A 20,616-nucleotide genomic window follows, 5' to 3' on the forward strand; every position below is an offset into this window, starting at 1 on the left:
TCCCCTCCTACCTCTGGCACCTCAGGTAGAAGGAATTTGGATCACAAAATGCAGAAGAACATTTGATCTATGTAACATGCTTGCCACACACAACCTCTTTTGTAAACTTGGTATTTAACTACCAGCATACATGGTCATCCATGCGGACACTGAGAAAATACATACATGACGCATGTATTTTCTTTTTCTCCTGGAGAGAAGTGGATGGGCTGGGAGTGAAGTACTGGTTGAAACTCATTACTCTTGATAGATTTTAGTGGACTTCTTAATGATGTAAAATGGCCAGAATACTCATTACTTGACTGGAGAAATCACATCCTTCATCAACAATCAGCTTTCTTGCAGATGGCTTTAATCTATATTTGCAGAATTATAGTAAGGTAACCTAATAGGTGTGGGCGCTTGGGGCTTTAAAGGAAGAGCCACATTGCTGTCTGCCAAGACTTTCTTCAGTTAAGGCAAAAGAAGAGTATGAGTCCCACAATCCCTTTTTCCTGTGGACAGTTGAGCAGCGACTACACAGGAGCAGCAAACAGCCGACCTCTTAGAGGACCAGTCACAGGCTATAAGTAAAATCTTGGGAGTATGCAGATCAGCCACTGAAGATCCACTCTGAACTTTTCTCCTATGTATAACATATCGTACCTGGGCTGAACTCAACTTTTGAGCCTGTCATTTGTTTCTGAAAGCAGGCAATGGAAGTGCAGGTATCATTTCTCTGAGAATTACGAAGGAATAAGATCGTGAAGTTCTGGTTTGTCCTATCCACTCACTGCAGTTCTGATGTGTCTCTAACACTAAGGTCAAGGCCAAAAGCTTTTTCTCTGCCCTCAAAGAGGGACACTAAATTTGCATTTTGATACAAAATTTAGAACATTTACTCGAGATGAGTCCAATAACTGTCAGATTACATGACAGGGACTTTTAGTTTAATAACTTTGCTCTTCCCCTGCATATGACATATAAGGTGGTACTGCATTTTCAAGGAAAAACCAGGATGGAATTAAAGCTGATTTATCTGTGTATTATAATTCCAGCACTCAGCAATGAGTTTTTAAAAGGCAACAGTCCCTGGGAAAGGAGACCAGCACACAACTTATCTGTCCTAGCACAGTCTAATGCTTCATTCCTGAAATCTTTGCATATGTGATCCCTGCTCATCAGAAACACCATAAATGAAATAGATCAGTGGGGTTTTTTTTCTGCCATATTGTCTTTGCTCCAGGGGGAGATCAGAAATGCTGAACTTTATTTCTCAGGAACAGAAAGGAAAAAATATCCTAGTATTGGACACAATATTCAGACCCATGAGGTTTATGAAATCGAGGGCTTTTTGCAACAGTGTGACAAATTCTGCATTTAAACAGATCACTCCCACCACACAGAAGCAGAAATATAACATGCCTTTTGTTCAGAGATTTACCATGTTTAATTATTCATTTTTTTCAGTAGCTTAACCAGGTACTCAGTTAAATAAAGTAATAAACAAAAGTGTTCAAAGTGAGGCAATATTGTCTTTATGTTATTTTTAAATTGTTATCAGGTATCTGTGGGACATGGAAAACTGAAAATCAAACCAAGTACATAAACTTTGCAACTCTAATAAAATTTAGCGCCAAATTCTGCTCTCAGGTAAATTTCTATAAAGAATTGTCCACAATGGCATTACAATAGAAGGGCATATTTCTGGGTTTTAAAAGTGCAAAAGATCAGGAGTTGTCCTCATGTCTTAAATTAGCACACAGCGGATGGGAGCTGGTGTCTGGTGCTAACACATGCCGCCCCATTGACTGAATGCAAGCAGTCACAGCATCACTCAACTCCAATAAACTGATTAGATTTCACCAGATGGTAATTTGCCTACATGTGTTTTCAGACATTAATTTGCCAGCTTCAACGCATGAGAGCACAATTTGGCTCCTTTCTTGGTGAAAAGGAAGCCAACCAAACACGACTTTCACTAGGCCTCAGCTTTTGGCCCCAGATTTCAACGTACACTATTACAGCAATCAAAAGAACCATAGAAATTACTTATCATTTTACTGTTCCTTAACACATTTCACACAGTCCTGCAGCGAGCAGAATCACAGATGAACCTCAGAACATACAGAGAGCACAACTACTACACTGAACATGAAAAGGAAATTTTATTAAACATGTTTACATAACATGAGTTGGAAGTTCATTTAAAAGCACAGGGGAGTGTTAAGACAAGTGGTCAAAATAGAAAGATACTATCGAATTATAACTAGTTGGTTTTTGGCCACTAAGACAGAACAGGATCTAGTAGTAGTGCACCAATGCTTGAGTTCTTCCTGCTCAGCAGGTCGAGCAGTAACCAATCTGCGCCCTATGGAAAGATGGGCAGAATAATTCCCACATGTTGAGTAATAATAAATAGTTCACTTGGTGCAGGCAGTATGTCTATGAATTAAAACCTAGTGTGTGCACAGTTTCTACATGTGTTACAGCCCCACAGTAGGAATCTACACCAAAATAGTTATTAGAAGGAATTTGGTCCGTACTACATCACGTTTTCCATAGGGTAAAAAATAAAGTCCATCTATAGACATTTAGCACAGACTTACAGACCTAGCCTGGCTAAAACCTGCAAAATGTCTATAAGAAAAATGGATGGCTTAGATTTCTTGGTTACTTCAGTATAGTAATTACGAGCAAACTGTACAAGTACATGCAACATACAAGCTGGCCTATGTGGAACTAACATACATTATTAAATAACCTTTTTCATCTCTTTTTACAAAACGTGCATGCAGCTTTGAACAGTTCCAAGTCATGCTGCTCTATTTGTGTGATCACAAAATTGAATGGCCTGTAAAAGGAGGGGAAACATATCAATGCACCTGCAGTAATCTGCAGTTGTTCGCACATTTACAGAATATCACAAGGGATTTCAAGGCCAAGAACTCAAATGAATAAAAAGCAAATTGAAATTTTGACTTTTTTTCCTCCAAAAAGTAAGATATCTTGCGTTAAAAAATCAAGCCTTGTGCTTGCATCAATCTCAAAGAAATGTAAACTAAAATTTGATAAAAACATTAGTAAGTGCAGAATATTTCAACTGGAATTTCCAGTGAAACATTGAACAACTCATACCATGCTCTATCCAGGGCAGCCAGGTGCATCTGAAGCGACACACATCAGAGAAGCCTGGGTACAGCTGAAAGTGTCATATGCTCAATCCATTCCTGGTCAACATTTTGGGAAGTCAAATATACATTTATACACAGAAACGTAAATATTTCCTCTCCATTTCTAGGAGGAAAATTGCATTACCAGTAACATATTCAACGTCAAAATTAAGACTAAAGCTGCTTTATACCAGTCCCCAGCAGTTGTTGCAGAATTCTCCAAAATTCTTCCATGCAAAACATCATAAACATAAAAGTTACTATATATAATGCAAACATATCTGTTTTTTACAAAGAAAAAGTGGCACTGTGATGAGCATTTATTGTTAAGAATATAACTTAGATTGGTCATTTGTTCTGGGTTCCCACCTGAGAGACTTGGAAGTACCAGAACTAAGAAACTATTTGAACTCGCTGGAATCATAACTGTGGCTGTTGAACACTTTAACGATGCTTACAGAGATATGCTTCAGCCCTTTTTTGTTTAGTTTAGAAAAAGAAAGGAAGGGTCTCTGTTAGCATTGTGGGACTTCTACAAAACTAGCAGAATCACATGGCAAAAAACTAGTGAAAGTGACAAGTACAGAAAAACTGCTGAAACACCAGGAAGGTAACACTGCTTAAGAGCTCTGTCAAGATGTGAAAAATACAACATTGTTAACAGAGCGAGAACTTCCAGTTTGGGTCATCTTTGACTTAGGTCGAATCTAAAGGTCCCTCACTCTCTCTCCTTTTATTTTATTTTATTTTTAAAATCGTTATAAGCATCGGTGATAGCCGCTAATAGATTGGCCATATGTGATATACCTTTGTTCTGTCAACTTAAGCCATCTCTCGACAAACAGACATATGTTTGGATAACTACTACAAGCAAAAACAGAAGTGATTGTCTCTCTCCAACAGCGTTTTTTGATCGTGTGAATATCTGGTTCCAATTGTTATCCTGGGCGATGTTCTTATTAGACAGCACCTGCTACTATGATCTAATGCAGGGAGGCCCAGTTGAACTTTCCAGAGATGACTGGGAAGCCCTGCGTGTCAGGGGAGTCAAAGTTGGATCCACTAGTGATGAAGGTGGAAATAATTTATACCAGCCTATTACCACACTGGACAGATCCAGTTCCTCCAGAAGGATCTGGGCAACTCCCATGAAGCATTTGTGGTCCATTCGGCCATAGTCTCCCCAAACTATTACCTGGAAGAACATAAACACAGGTTCAGCATTGCCCCCAAACCCATGCTATGTATTCACTCCTGCTGTTATGTGCAGCGTTAAGGAAGATGTTGTTCTTAAGGGTGAATGATTGCTCCCTCTTGTGGGAGAACCTAATGGCAGGACAGGAGCAAGAGTCAACAAAAGAGAAATGTTTAATAGAGCCAGACATTTTGCAGGTCTCAAACCACAAGCCACAAGGACATGTTTGCTGGCATTTATAAAATTAAATGCTTAGTGAGTTGGAAAGAGTTTATGCATATTGCTTAAACTTAAGTAAATATGCAAGTGCTTCTCCAAATGATAGCCTAAAATGGGATTAAAAAGCAACTGACCTGAAGGACTTTACCCTGTGGACTTTCATCAAAAACCAGTGTCTGTTGGTACAAAGGATCAAGGGTCTTCCGTGCAATTCTTGTCTTCTTCTTAGCTATACACGCTCCATTTTCCAATAAATACACTTTGACATAAGGAGCTGCAAACAGAACATAATAAATTACCGACTTTTATGTTTGTACTTAAAAACTTCTACATTGCACATCTGAGCTGAAGGACAGATGCCTTAAAAGGAAGCTGAGCGGACAGAAAATGACACACTTTATCTTCACTGTATAATCTGAATACAATTACATCCACAAAATAAATTACACAGGCCATAAGAAATCAATTCAATTTATAAACACTGAATGTAATGATCTAAGACGTAACCAACAACAGTTATGTTTCATGTCTGTCGTTTTAAAAACACTATTTTGCCAGGAATTAACTGTCACTGATAGCTGTGCTGGAGTCTCTATGTATGTTTAGGGGTCAGAGATATTTCAAAGCAGAAGACATTGATGTTTCATATTAGGAATATTTAAAATAAGTCACTCCGATAACACAGAGATTAATTCCTCTTTCATCTACAATCTCCTTAGGAGCTGAAAAGTGCCATTTTGGTAAAATGTTATCTAAAACTACTGTTCTAGTTGTTACAGTAAGCAGTGGTTGTGGTAGCGATTATAAATCTCTCATAAAGCTTTCTATAAATAACTAGAACTTTAAAAAATGTCCTTATAAAATGATACAATATTAAATCTCATTCATTATACAAATTACTGACACCGGCACTAGCATAACCTGCTGTCTTCTTGAAGCACTGTTGCGTACAGAAGATCCTGGCATGTAGGTCTGTTAAGCTGTTTGTTCAAAGCACTGTCATCTGTTCTCCACCTCTTGTTTTGATGTGGAACAAACACAAAGGGCTTCTTCAACATTGACAAAGCCCCTCTGAGATATATGACTTGCTTAAGATATGCAGAAATATTTCTGCAAATTTTCCTTCCAGAAAGGATGTTGAGTTGCTGAAAATCATTCCTTGAAAAGTGGCATGCAACTGGCAGATGCAAGGTGGTAAGAAGTGGACGTTGGTAGCAAGGATATATCCGCTCACATATTCGTTATTGAAAAGCAAACCAAAAAAAATTAAATGTAGTGATAGCTAACTGACAGCTAAGGTCAAAAAGTCTCTGATCACCAGTTTATCAGTACATGTTCTTTTTCTCTGTTCATATATTGTCTGTTTTTTTCCTTACCTGGGGTAGATTTGGAGCCAGGTTTTTGTATGAGGCCGCGGGCTCTAATGACTTCTACTTCTAACTGGCCCTTTTTATCCACCATTCCAATCTGAATGTCACCTGAGAGGGAGAAGAAGCCCACATTTCAGAGAAGCAGTATGGCCTGGGAGATAGTGTGTAAGAGTGAGAAAGACTAGTTTGCTACTAGTCTGCTGCATTAGCGTGCTTGTCACCTCTCCTCCTGGTCCCTTTAACTTCTCCATCCTTAAATCAGGACTAAAAGATGGATGGATGCTATTAGGGAGCATGGTGACCTCTCTTGGTTTATACCAGAACTCAATATTTCTGATCCGGAGGCAGGCAAATTTACCGCAACACTTACTGTATAACCACCACACCTTTAATTTTGCACTGGTGAACTACCTAGAGTTTTACTACCTAGAGTTTTCCTCCCTAGGACTGTTGCCCCCTGTGCCAGTCACTGGCATGTGCTGCCCTGACAGTGGTGCCACACTTGGAGAGCCTAAAACCCAAACTCGTGTTCAGAAATCCCCTTGGCTGGCAATTTCTGCCTCCAAGCTGAGTTGCAACAGCTGGCAGTGTGAAGGCTCCTTCCCTGATGAAGTAGGAAGAACTCCTGGTAAAGACTAACGTTGAAACCTTCTTCTGTAACTACAATTGCCTGAGGACAAGGCGGCAACACCAACCAGAGGAGGCACACAGTCACAGTACCGCTTCAGGGGATGATGCCCTATGCCCCCAGGAGCTCGAAAGGGTTTTTTCTGCAAAAGTCTCCAGCGAGTACAGAGGTGACAATTCACCTAGTTTATCAATATTCCACAGCCATTTTTGGTATGAAGAAAATGACACAACACTTTAAAATAAAAAGCTGCTTTTGCTACTAAATAGTCAAATTTGTCTCCCTGCCTGAGTTCTGACAAATAACATTTCCTGCAGAAAAAGGAAACTGCTTAGTCCAAGACCAAGCGCTGCTCTGATCTAGATCAGTAAAATGCAAGGGAAGTCAATGATGACCTGATGCTCGAAGTGTTATGTCTCTATGGTTTCATATATCATGGAATCAGCTGGCTAGAAATCTAACAGGCCACTTGGAATAAAAAATGCACAGCATTACATGGGCAGCTACGTAACACCTGTGCAAATCAATGAACTATACATATATCTATGAAACATGGGAGTATGTATATATTTGACATGCGAACTCCAATTGTCTACAAAACCACACTTAAAAATGGATAGTCCTGAACTATAGAATTTGGAGTCTGGATTTACAAAGACAGTATTTTGAAATTAACTGCGCATGAGATTTTCATATGCTTGTCTAACAGTATATTAGAGCGGTGTTTATACCTTGGTACTTGAGGTACGACAGAGCAGCAGGGAAGATTTTTTTTTTTTTTATAAATCAAACTTTTCTTGAATAAACAGAGCTCTGCGTTACACTAAAAATAGTTTACTGGAAAATTCCAACAAGCTTTTTTAAAAAGCACATCTCCGTATCGCATATCCAAAGTAAAACATGCGACGTGGAACCAGAAGGGGGAGCAATAATACAAACTTTTTGAAAGAGTCACCAGTGAAAGGACAGGACATAGAAGGTGGCCTGAAAATTGTTAAAAAGCATGATTGAGTGGTTTTCTGGGGGCCAAAACTTGAGCCTTTAGTAAATAAAGAAGTTCTAAGAAGTGAAAATAAACATTACTCAAGTAAATTGCAGAAAAATATTCAGTCAGAAAACAAGATTAAAATAGAGAGATGAAAGAAATCTAGACCCTTATATTCATACTGACAGAGCCACTCAGATTTGTATAGCGCAAACCATCTCACAAACATATTCTCTTTCAAGATGATAATAAAAAAATATGAATTTAACAAGTTTTGTGCTTATTAACGCATTAGTAGCAGTCATTTGGACTTACACAGCATCCCTTGTCTTAGGGGATACTCAAAACATTCTCAACAAAGTTTCTGTCTCCTTCTGCTCTCCTGCAATTTTTCTTTCTGCTTTAATTTCCTTTTTCATAAGCATCTCAGTAGCCCTTCCTGAAGCTGATTCTCCCAAGACATCTGTACTGAAACACTGGCCACTTGTAATTTCCATCAGAAGTATGGTTCAAGTAATTGATCAAGTACTCCTCACTTAGCATCCTAAAGCATGTCTGAGAGTTGCTCATATATAAGCAAAAATAAAAATAAATAGTAAAAAAAAAAATAAAAATCAAACCTTTCCAAAGATACTCGCACAGTATTGCACTGTTTCACACCTTATACACTCATACTCTATTCATAACCAAGATACAGCCAATGGTACTACAGGGAAATACAGACTGGTCTGGAACACAGAGAAGGTAACAGATAGCCTCAGGCAGCTGCTGCAGAAAAGGATTTTGTCTCTTTCATGATAAACACTGGCTTTATCAGCAACTGATTATTGGGCATTGCAAATGTGGGCAGCAGCTCCACATTCTGGGATTAGATGAACTAAGCATGAACAAGTGCAGAGTTTGGCTGTCTGTCACATCCAATATAATCTGTGGCAAGTAAGTATAAAAAGGTGAGAATTTCCAGTGAGCTACAACAGGAGAAACCACAGTTATTTTGAGCGGGAAGCAAAGCGCAACTCCTCTCTTCAAATTGCAAATGAGATTTTCATGAAATGAGGAAATTCAAATTGCCTCAAACAGGGAATACTGTCTCTCACCCTGATTGGGATGCTAGCGTTCTAGGAATACCAGTGCCTGTGTATAGGACCTTCATGCTTACAGTAAAGGAAGCAACCTTGTAAAAGTCTTTTCGGTGCTGTAGTCTGGCAGTGTGTGTATTAATTAACTGGCTTATTATTCATTTAACAGAGAAGAACATATTATTCTTACCCATGGCAGGGGTTGCTAGCGTTTGCCGGCCTACTAACTGTGCAGGTCCAAGTCCATCGAGGAAATCACTAAACTGACTGTCAGCGCCCAGCCGTACTCCAGGAAATATTAAGCTGAAGCAAAATAAAAGCCAGTTAAGCATAAGAACAGGATTAATTTCTACTGTCCTACAGTATCTACCTCAAAACTGTTACTGATACAAGGCAAGCAGGTCAGGATGTGCAACCACAAGTTGTTCTGCAGCATCAGGAATGAGCTGTTACCCAAGGACCCCAAAGAAGTGTAGTAATTCTGCACATGGACGCAAAGCAGTCCATAAAACAGTTCTTTGTAAGGAGTTCTCCATGGGAAGTGAAAAGCCTGACAGGTGAATAAACTATAAGTGACCTTGTAAGAGAAAACATAAAAAGCCCCCTGAAATTTAATACCCTATCATTCTTCATTCTTGAATGTTGATTTACCTTGTAAAATACTGTTTTATATTGATACATACATCCAAACCCCATCCGCATCATGTAGAACAAACAGAGAAAACCGATGTATACACTAAATTAATGTGATTGCTGCACCTGTTTATTGAAGCAGTAAAGAGGCAGGTAATACTAGTACTGATTAGAGCTAAACCTAATGCCACTCCCTAGCCAAAATACTCTGGCAGCCACATCTGCATCTACAGCCGGTACCCACCCCTCTTTCAGGACACTAACTGAACTGTAATACATTGGCACAGAGTGTATGGAAACATTCATCAGGTTGGACAGGGCTCTGGGAAACCTGATCTAGCTGAAGATGTCTCTGCTCATTGCAGGGGAGTTGGACTAGATGACCTTTAAAGGTCCCTTCCAACCCAAACCGTGCTATGATTCCATGGTATGTGCTTTTCCAAGCTGCTTACTTGTATCCAGAATCTCCACTTTCTTTTAAATAGACATACAGCTTCCAAACAATAACAAAAGAAACCAACAAAACAAAACAAACAAAAAAGAGAGAGAAGAGAGAAAGAACGATCCATGGTGGAGAGACTCAGCTTTGACTTCCTCATCACAATTATGAGGAAAGAAGAACAGACTTTGAACTAAGTCTAGATAGCATCCTTACCAGCAGGCCATCCACTATATGCTTCTTCCTCAAAGGAAATCTCCTATTAGACTGGAGAGAATACTTAGAAAACTTCCTAATAAAAACATCAGTGCAAAAAGCTTAGATTTCAACAGATCAAGCTTATGTGCTCCAGTCATTCAATTCACACTGAAAGCTCCTTGCAAACCCCAGTTAGCTGGATAGAAAAAGCCCATTTCTCTCCTCAAGACTAACTGTTCTCGCTATGCCTGCATAAACATATAGACTGCCTGTAACTGAAGCTGGCCAGAAAATATCCACACAGTCCTTTTCATTGAAAAAGTCTGATTGACCACAAGGTAAGCTTTTCACAGTTTAGTTTTAAGAAATCTTTTTAAGGTAGTTTCTTTAGATGGAGGACAAGAACCTCAAGGTCTCCAGTTCAACCACCAGCCTGCCAGTTACAGCATTCACCTAACCTTGACGAGCAGTTTCAAGCCCACCCTTCCTGATAAGACACACAATCTCCTTCTCTCCCCAGTGGCACTACCCATTCACTCTTGCTCCTGCTATGAAAAGTTTCTTGTTTGCTGCTTTGGCCTTTTTCCCCAAATTGTGTTACATTTTGCTATGGACTGACTAACGACATTGAAAATGTTCATTTGAGAGCACTCTCACTTTTCAGACACCTCTAGCTATACACGTAAGAATGAATGTTGTGAAGGACACATTCACCTTAATGTGTATTAATTCTAATTCACTGAACTCCAGTTATGGGTCAAGCAGAAGAACATAACATGGTACCTGGGCTACCTACTGCAGGAATCTGCACTCTCAGCTGAGCTACACATCTGATTGGTCTTATGAAATGCAGGATGAGGCACGACACTGTCAGTAAACTATGTAATCCTGGAAATAAAGTTAGTATCATAATGTACACACACACACACACACACACACAAGAAAAAGTAACCCATGCAAACTTAACATAAGCATCTCCTATTTGTCATCATTACCCACCTACAGTAACATCAAGACTGGACTGCAGACAAAATACTACTCAAGCAACCAAAGTCAAGCTCTTGCTGATTTTCATGGGAAACTCCCAAGAGACAGGAAAAACCAGCTTCTCTATTCTGAATAGAAGGCGCTATCAAAACCTGATTCATGCTCACACTATAAATAACATCTGAAGTTAAAGGTGTCATTTCTAATGTTTGAAAACGGCCCAGAAGGAGGAGGGAGTGAGGGACAAGATTTTAGGATCAGCTGGCACAGTGTATGTACCCCTGATTACGCACTGTAGTTGTGCGGCTTTGTCTCCACCTTGCAGTTGTGTCCAACTCATGTTCTATAAAAAAGCCAGTGATGCATGTGGGGGAAGTGGTGAAACAGTAGAAGATTGTATTGGTCATCTTTCTTACAAGAAGCTCTGCATTTAATGTTCTTCATTCACTGTGATCTAAACCCAGAGCTGCCGTAGACATTATTCTATCAAACTCGTGCAGGTTTGCGGAACAGCTGAGGATTTGATCTATAGCTAAATCACAGAATCATAGAATAAAATTACTTCAGAGCAGCTTTATAAGCCACAAAATACAGCGCTACACTGAACAGAGCCCTCTGGTATCCCTTTTGCCTATGGCACTGTGTCTTCTTTAAGGAATGTTTCTCTTCCTTCATTTCAGAAAGATATATTTAACTGTTTCACCCGAGTTTTGTTATCTGCCTCCTTCGTCCCATTCTCTTAGGCTGCTCTTCAGAGTCACTGTTAGATACTGGTGGTGTTCTCACTTCACTGGTCTCACTTTTACTCTTTACTCTTGCCAGAGACTGGAATAGGTGTGTGTAGATCAGGGACAGTGTTTAAGGTCAACTGTGCAGTGGGTTTGGAGTCAGGAAATGAAGTTGAGGTATACTGAGGATTCAACCAGAAGAGCTGGCAACTCTGTCAAACCAAAAGTCTGGGACAGAAACATTGAAAAGTTGGGGAGCTGTATGGCACAGAAAAGTATGTCAAATGTGGTCAGATGTGAAGAAATCTATTGTATGAGAGCACTGAGAGAGGTAAGGAGAACCGTCAGAAGCAGAACTGGTGCTGGAGCAGCAAGAGATGGGGAGCTAAGGAGGCAGGAACAAGACATGAGATGCAGATAGTGTGGCTACCAGCTTATGATAGCTCACTTTACCTTGAAGATGGATCTAGTTCCAAAGGATAATTTTCAAACTAAGTCCCACTATGCACACCAAGTCTGCACTATGTCCCAACAAGAAGGAAGCACTCCGTTTACCTCCGAGGCTTGCTCTCTTCACTGCCTTATTCAGAGGCTGATTCTCAAGTCAAAAGTGTAAGGCTCTACCTTGTGGCTTCTGTCCCCTAGACACTTGCTGTGACCTCCAGACCCAGACCTTGGCTGTCTCAGCCTGGCCAAATCTGTTTACGCACCCTGAGGGTGGAGCAGAGGATTAGGCTGTTCCCCTGAGAAGGTCCTCACCGTCGATGCTGGGCTCCTGTCTTTCCCGCACTGCTAGCCAGGGAAACAGGCTGCCCCAGCTCCTCCTTAGCAGGGTCCAGCTCATTGGGACCTTTGTCACCACAGTGAGTAACTGGTGCCTTACAGACTGACACTGCAGCACAGAGAAGGAGGATGGCAGGATGGAGTGTGGAAAGGGTAAAGATAACGCCCTATCAGAAACATACTGGTAAAAATACTGGAATATTTTATCCATCCCTCATTCTTCATTAGATACTTACCTACTTTGGGTTTGAGTTATTCATGATGGAGTTTGTTTTTCTTACATGGCTCTTGCAATTCTTAGCGTATCATGGAATCATAGAATGGTTTGGGTCAGAATAGACCTTAAAGATCATCTAGCCCAGCACCCTGCCATGTGCAGAGACACCTTTCACTAGACCAGGTTGCTCAACACCTCATCCAGCCTGGCCTTGAACACTTGCAGGGATGGGGACTCTGCAGCTCCTCTGGGCAACCTGTGCCAGTGCCTCACCACCTGTGGTGAGGGTAATGCGTGCTCCCCCTGGCCCCATCCTGACCTTTATTTCCACAACCCTGCTCAAGTGATAACCACCAGTGGCAATCCTAATGGCTGCATCTGGTTGTGATGGCTGTATCCGACTCGAAGAGGATTTGGGGGAGACAGATAAAGATGCAATAGCCAAGGGCTAATTTTAACAATGCTCCCAGCTAACAGGGCTGGTCAAGCTCTGACTCAAGCCAAGTTTGAAATAAACTAACTTCTGTAGTCAGTGGGCAAACAGAACTGTCGATTATCTTACTCCACAAATAGCGGACAGCCCAGGGCCCGTTGAGCTCTCCTGCATGGCAGTAGGCTGCATGCCAGGATGTCCCCTTGAGCTGAGAGACTCCTTGCTGCAATAGATCCTTGGTAAGTGATTAATAGCATGTTAAAGTTTCAAATCTTAGATAAGTGGTATACAGGATTGACTCTGCACATATAAACCTTCAGATATATTGTTGACCAAGTCTGAGACTAAGTTTGGATCTAGCCACACCTAAACTTCCATCCGAGAAGTTTAAAACACAAGGGGATCCTTTCTGAAACTCCACCAGAGTCTCCCTGACAGTTTTGTCTGACCCTGTCCTCTGTGCAGTAAATAATCAAGTGTACCTTGCCATCAAATCTTGTTAAATCATCATCTCATTTACTATTAAACATTGTTCAGCCAATAAACATATGGCTGCTTCTCTCTTGCACAAGTGAAGTGTGTCACTCTACCCATGACACCACCCTCGTAAAAAAATGAGGATGGTGAGATCATCTGATGATGGACAAATTACACCTTTACACAGCTCCTTGCCACCATCATGGCTGCCCCTGGCTCTTTGTACTTACACAATGTGCAGTAGTAATTGTGGTAACATGATAAGCATATAAAAAGATGAAGCCAAAGGGGTTCCAATCTCTCATTTTTTTCCAGGTCTATAGGGTGCATTTGCCCCGTTTTCCCCTTTTGTGGAGAAGCGTCTTATAAAAGTACCCTAGTGACCACTGCACCTTGGCACACACGGTAGAGTCCCAGTGAGAGCTGTGAGGAGGACGGAGTATCACGCGCTGACTTTGTTCTCCTTTCCTTCATACTGAGTCACTCAGCAGTGAATGAAAACAGCTGCCCCATTCCCCACAGTCGTCTGTCTGATTTCAGCTGATGGGGCAGCTGGGCTCTGGGTTTACAATTCCCAACAAGAGACCTGGACCAACTCCAAACTAAACTTTCTTTGTATATAGTGTTACTGAGCAGAGTTTCATATCACAGGGTTTTACATATAACATCTGAAGTTTAACTCTGAGTTAATCCAAACATAACTCAAAGGAAAAGTACCCCTATGTTCTGTTTTGAATAATGTGGTCTGAATGTAGTTGTCTTTCGATGAACAAAATGCCTCACTGGATGACAGGGAAAATGTGACTCCTTAAGAAGTTCTCTCTAAATTTCGGTTTTCAAAAGATTTGTGTTATGCCCCTAAAACAGTTTATTTTTGCAAACATTTCAAGAGGAAGCATCTGTACACAGAGCTATCGCCTTCAGCCAGAGCTGGGACCTCTGCTCACATCCCAAGTTTTCCTGCAAAGACAAGAAACTTCTACATTATTAATATTTTTAAATGCCACTTACTTGCCCTCGGAGCTATAACTATTTATGCTGCCGTCAGTGGATTCCCGACTTGGCTGTCGAACCATACGACTTCTCATCTCTGCTGCCATTCCCGTCTCTGTGCTTCTTTGTATCGTGCTCTTTAGCTTCTTGTTGCCAGCCTCTGAAAGCAGAGAAAAAGAAGCCATAGTTAGAATGACGACTTAGAGCAAAGCCTTTCCTTGCAGTTCTCCCCCAACAACAGTGATCTGACTTGACCATTACTATTTAATAAGCCAAAACGACTCTTCTGATCAAAGAACGAATCTCTCTTCTTCAGTTGCAAACCGGCAATGGCTTCTCTTTAAAAGGGCTGCAACCTAAAGATCTTTTTTAGGGCAAATTGTCAGAAATTAGACATCTTATTAATAACCTTTACACAGTCAGAATGTAGACAGGACGACTGTGATAGTGTCTGCTAACTGTATACTCGGTAAGGTGTTTCTACCCACCTTGTTAGTTAAGTTGGGTGACTATAAAAGAAGTTACAACTCTCACAGAAAAAAAGAGGGGAAAAAATCCTTCACACTTTCCACAGAAAAATGTTAAGCACCAATATACTTAGTATCAAAAACATAATGATGTGTTTTGACTCAACAAAATCTTACTTTTCACCACAGAAATTCTTCAAAGTACATGGTGAGCTTTATGTAGCTTCTGATCTCATCACTTCCTAAGCAGAATTAACCCTTGGAGAATTTGTTTGGGAGATGATGGACTTCACAGTCTAGACTTGCTACTGAACACTACAGGGTAATGTGAATCTTGTGAAATTGTTTAAAGACTTGATCCATTTGGAAAAGCTTCCATCACACATACTTTAAAATGCAATATGAGTTCCACCTGGAAGGTTTGCTGTTACCCTTGAGCAAGGAGAGCTTCCTCAGTCCTTTACAGGGGTGGTTATGGGCTCAAGGTGCAACAGCTGATCTACAATGAATTCTGCTGTTGCACGGCAGAAATGGTGCTTCTAGATGATGATAATTGGTCTCAAAGATCTTTAACTGAAATACTTCCACCAAAGAGTCTATGAGATATGACAGAATGTGTCGACTTCTAGCTCAGTGTCCTGTTCTTCATTAAGTTCAGCCTATCATTCAATGGGTAACATTACTTCCTCTCAGCAAGTAATAGATTTGACAAAGTTTCATGCAAGTGTATGCAAAAAAATACTCCCGCATTTGCCCCTTCATTTCAGTACTCCCTCATTCTCTCTCTGCAGAGTATGTGCTTCCTTTTCACAGCCTGCTCAGGGGAGCATCTGAAAAAGAAAATGTTTCTTCCACCTCCATCTGCTGTGGAGACTGAATTGCTCTGAAAAATTTTTCACCTTCCTGTTTCACGTGAGCATTGCTGATGTTTGAAGCCGACAGATCTTGACCTTTCTTCACACAAAAGTTACGGGTTTGGTTGCCTCTGCACGACCTGCCCATTGCTCAAGGTGTTTAAATGCGATGTGGAAAACAGCTGGCCCTTACTCTTTAGGTCCGTGGAGCTGGTGGAGGGCAAGGAGCAACCACACAACAGAGCAGCTCCCCCTGAGTTGTCACAGTAACCTCTCTGGAGCTAGCAGAGAGACCACAAACATGGCCAAAGCGAAAAATAAAGAATTCTTATATTGGGCTTAGAGGAGACATCACCACAGCAAAAGGGGCTGTGGTTTTCCTCTTAAGCATTCTGGACAAGGGGTTGTTTATCTACGCCAGCAAGAAGCAGAAAGCAAATGCCTCTGAGTGGAAGAAATTAGCTACTTCCACAGATCCTTTACCGCCTTCTGAGGCCAACAGCTGTGAGGTTTTGCTGTGGGCCACTGCAACTCATCCAAATTCCCGGCCTTTGGTCAGCTGAAAATGCAATTTTCAGTTCTGCTAAACATGGAGTAGAGTAGGCTAGACATGGTGCACCAGGCAGAGCAGGCTCCGCTCTTAGCCAGTGCAGGTGGCTGTGGAAGGTATTTGCTTGAACTTCTGAGACTCCGTATGCAGAAAATAAAATGCTAAGTTTTGGACTTGAGCTTTATCTTTAAAAATAGATGATGTGTCCAGCATAACAACACTGAAAGGTAAGCTGAGCACCAAAAAAAATCAAAAGGCAGCCTTGCAAGTATAACTCGCATGCAGAGCCCTACACCAAAGCAGGACTGTCACATTTGCAGTAGCTATGCATTTGCCACCCATATTCTTTTGTGCCTCTCTCTCTTGCTGGGACCTGTCTAAAAGCACCTGTTTCCGTCTGCTCCCACAAAGCAGGTGAGATGGATGTGGTTTACCCCCTGCCTTCTTTTCTGGAGCCAGCTAGATCAGGCAGCATGACTGGAAATATATACGTTAGAGCCTGAAATGTGGGCACCTGAACAGGGCTGCCTGTGAGTATTCATGGCTCAGGAAATGGGAGTGACGAGACACTAAAGGTAGCTACAAGATCATCATGACCTTGGCATAAATCGGGAGAGAGATGTTGCTCTGGACCACCTGGACAACATGGTGAGTGCTGAAACTCAGGAATTACAGCCAGGCAGTTGGGAAAGCTTAATGAAGAATGTAGTCATAGAAATAATCACTGTAAAAAATATCCATTGCCTAAATTACAGAAATGAATATTTTAGCTTTGAGCCACAGCAGAGATTGAAAATAGCAAGTGTTTTTTTTTTTTAAAGAGTAATTTTATATTATCATGAATAACAACCACATTACTGCTTGAACATACTTCTTTGCTCCACAGATTTTTAAATGCACAGACCATGAAGTAGGAATCCTCATGCATGGCCATAAGCAGGTCCACACCCTTGCTGTGCTGCAAATACCAGATTGTCTTTTTCTGACTATTTTCCAAGTCATTGCTCTCTGTCTTACTGTGTTGGATTCCACTTCTTTTTCTCATCAACATTTTCTTTCAGGTTAAAGATTAAAAAAAAAAAATATTTTGCCTCATCTTGTAACTGCTACTAATATCCACGATGTTTCCTGAGAAAACTAGTCCTGCATATTTCATTCTACAACCTCAATCTTAATATTCTGCAGTACAATCAGAAACATAACATAAAACTAACCCAAGACAGAAAGGTAAAATAAATCATGAGTTTTATAGCATAAAAGGAATTGCTTTTGCCCATGGCTAAGAACCAAAACACACATCACACAGGTTTTGGAAGTTTTAACCTTGGTCAGTTATGTGTATCATAGTTTTCATCCACTTATAGCACAACAAGTAATGACAACAGTTTATCTTGTCGGTGTACTCCTGTAAACTCAGCACAACCTAGTTCTGCAAGCGAGGGAGGTGCTTAGCATACAGCTGAGCTGGGAAACGCTGTTATTTCTAAAGGCGCCCTGGTCACACGAAGTCACTCTGCGGTAGGTACGACTTCCAGTCCTGCCCTGACTGCACAATGAAATACAGGATCCAAACAACTTCAGTGTTTCTCCTGCTCTTGATAATTTTTTTTTTTTTATTAAACTTCCATTTTCATCTTGTCTTACTTTTAATCTAGCAGTTATGCACATATCTTTGAGATGCTGTCTTTACATGAAAAATACAAGTTCATAAAATATACTATGATATATTGAGAAGATTTTCTACTCTTGTGTGGATATCTGTTGGAGAATGTTTGGTTCTGATCCTGATTTTTATTAGTTTGATATGTAAAATTACATTTTATAATATGTTACAGTCATTTGCCTGCACTGTGCAATTTACACTATATTCATTGTGCAGACTGAAGATAAATTGTCTCTATACGGAATGCCATTTAGGGGCAAAATTTGCTCCAAAATTGTCTGTATGCTTCTGTCTGCTTTGCTAATTGTGTAAGGCTTTCTGCATGCAGAAATGCAGATTGATGTGCATAAATTGCATGTAAATACATAGTTTAATGGTAGAAACTAGAGAAAAACTACTACAGAGCAACCGTGATGAACATTTTTGCAGATTTATCAACTGATGCAAGAAGATCATAAAGCAGCCATCTGCAGCTACAAAATATATACAGCTTGTAAGCATTTTGCAGTTCATCAACAGTCTTCTACAACACCTCTGATGAGTGTGTGCAATGTGCTATTTCAGTCTACCTACTATAAATATAGCTTATAGTTCCTTTTTGTTCTGACACGAAATTGGTCCTTGATTTTGGTTTTCTCAGACAAAGTAAATTAATGGGAGATCGTGATTTAAGGAAAGATGAAGAGCAAAAAGCAAGCTTGTTAGTGTATGCACTATCTTACATTTGCACAAAATATCAGTGGAACAGAATTATATTAGCAAGAAAGGGTCAGTGATAGTACCTGTGGAATTAAGATGGCCTACCAGAGATTCCTCTAAAGGCATCCAATTCAGAGAGGACAATGCCAGGACAAATGGCCCAAAATTACTTGTATCCATGAGTGCCCTTAGCAAAGGCATGACTGCACATGGCATCACCACTGGCTTGACTTGACCTCTGGGCTCTATGAGATGCCTGGAGGCAATTAATACATTTTCCTCTTGTTTCAGTAGAGTAAGTCTGAAATGACAGGAGGGCTATGCCATGACCTGCTGGAGCAAAGTTTTTATCCTGTGATGCCCAGGTGTGTTTTACATGCCATGGGACAAGGCTAGGCGACATACAAAAACATGCAAGGACATAAGCTTGGCAACTTAGTCAACAGGAAAGTGTCAGAGACCTCTGTAGGGCAGATGACAACAATTCTGACATGGCCTTCCATGTACCGCCTATAGGGAGAGGTGCCTTGAGCAAGCATTGCCCAAAATCATACCTGAGGGCTACTAGTTAGTTAGCACCAAAAAAAGAACCAAATTTACACACACGCAGCACCTGAGTAAGTGGCAGGGAAAATTTGTGACTGGTTCAAAAGAATGCTCCAGAGAACAAAGTATACATCAGCGCTAAATCCACTCATGAAAGAGATAAAAAGAAGAGTACTAATACTCAAGGTCATTGCATTACTCAAGGGCAAATTATTCATGGTATCAAGCATGCTCATGCACCCGAAGAAAGGACTACAGCTCCAAGGCCGCCCTGACTGAAACCTGGCAGGACTGTGACCATACTATTGCTTTGCACACTGACTGTGCAAGACACCAACAGGATTATGTCAACTGGAATCGTAAGGGTCTTTCTCAATTCAAGGAACTATAAAAAGAAAAGCCAAGGGGCACATTTCCTTCTGGTCCTTTCTGATGTGTTACTGACTTCACAACCTCAAATTTAGCTGCTCGGAAACCTGCTGAGTTACAAGTTCTGCAGCATCCCACTCACTCTGCATGCAGCACTTTTAAACAACAACAAAATATATTTACACATGAATTGACACAGTGCCCTTGGTTTATAGTTATAGAACGGAGAAAGAAAAGAAGAAATAATTCAAACAGCATTTGTTTTTTTACATGCGTACATCTCTCAGATGAACTCAGCAGTAGATTGATCACAAAGACTGAAAGTACATAGCAACTATGGACAGAAGATAAAATAGTAAGAAATATGACATTTAAATACAAACGTTTCTTAGACTTTATATCCCACAATACTCCACTGTATTTTTCATTCTGTGTATTCTGCTATACTCTTCTGAATATATAATGCTGTTTACAAAAAGACATCTGAAATATTGCAGTAATGGTCTTTTAAATGTTTCTTCCAACTATCACACAATACATTCAAAGAAAGAAGAACATACTTTATATTCTGTGGTGTCAAACCCAAGGTTTAAAATCCAAATACAAACCATCATGTACTTCTTCCCATTTCTATTTATTAACACAAATTCACAGACAACATTTATACTATTATAAATAACAAAACCTTCTAGAAAGAATATGAACCTTTTCAGGTGTGATAATTTGTCAAGATGTACCTTTTTATCAGCAGTTTGAAAAAAAACTATCTCACAACTATATTTATAAATTCACATACTCAGCTGGCAAACCAATTTAATTCCCAATAAATATTTTCAGATCATACAACAAAGACAATGTAATTAGTCCTTGTAATATACACAGTATTTTTTTTTTTACATATTTAGAGACAAAGGAACACAAAACACCAATCCTAACAAAAGGAGATTTCACT

The 20,616-nt window shown here is 40.3% G+C and overlaps 1 protein-coding gene across 38 annotated transcripts in view; it reads right to left on the reverse strand.

Annotated features, from left to right (window-relative positions):
• Positions 1-3,882: 3,882 nt before the first annotated feature.
• Positions 3,883-20,616, reverse strand: part of RIMS1 (regulating synaptic membrane exocytosis 1) — a 335,679-nt gene continuing 318,945 nt past the window's right edge. For all 38 annotated transcript variants that reach the window (XM_055714419.1, XM_055714416.1, XM_055714435.1 and 35 more), the window contains 5 exons: positions 14,535-14,676; positions 8,819-8,931; positions 5,943-6,044; positions 4,701-4,840; positions 3,883-4,347 (listed from right to left, as the gene is read on the reverse strand). In XM_055714419.1, coding sequence (XP_055570394.1) covers positions 4,129-4,347; positions 4,701-4,840; positions 5,943-6,044; positions 8,819-8,931; positions 14,535-14,676 — 716 coding nt within the window. In that variant the 3' untranslated portion in view covers positions 3,883-4,128. The remainder of the gene's footprint in view (positions 4,348-4,700; positions 4,841-5,942; positions 6,045-8,818; positions 8,932-14,534; positions 14,677-20,616) is intronic.

The sequence above is a fragment of the Falco cherrug genome, chromosome 6 (genome assembly GCF_023634085.1).
Source record: "Falco cherrug isolate bFalChe1 chromosome 6, bFalChe1.pri, whole genome shotgun sequence".
Taxonomy (NCBI): Eukaryota; Metazoa; Chordata; class Aves; order Falconiformes; family Falconidae; genus Falco; species Falco cherrug.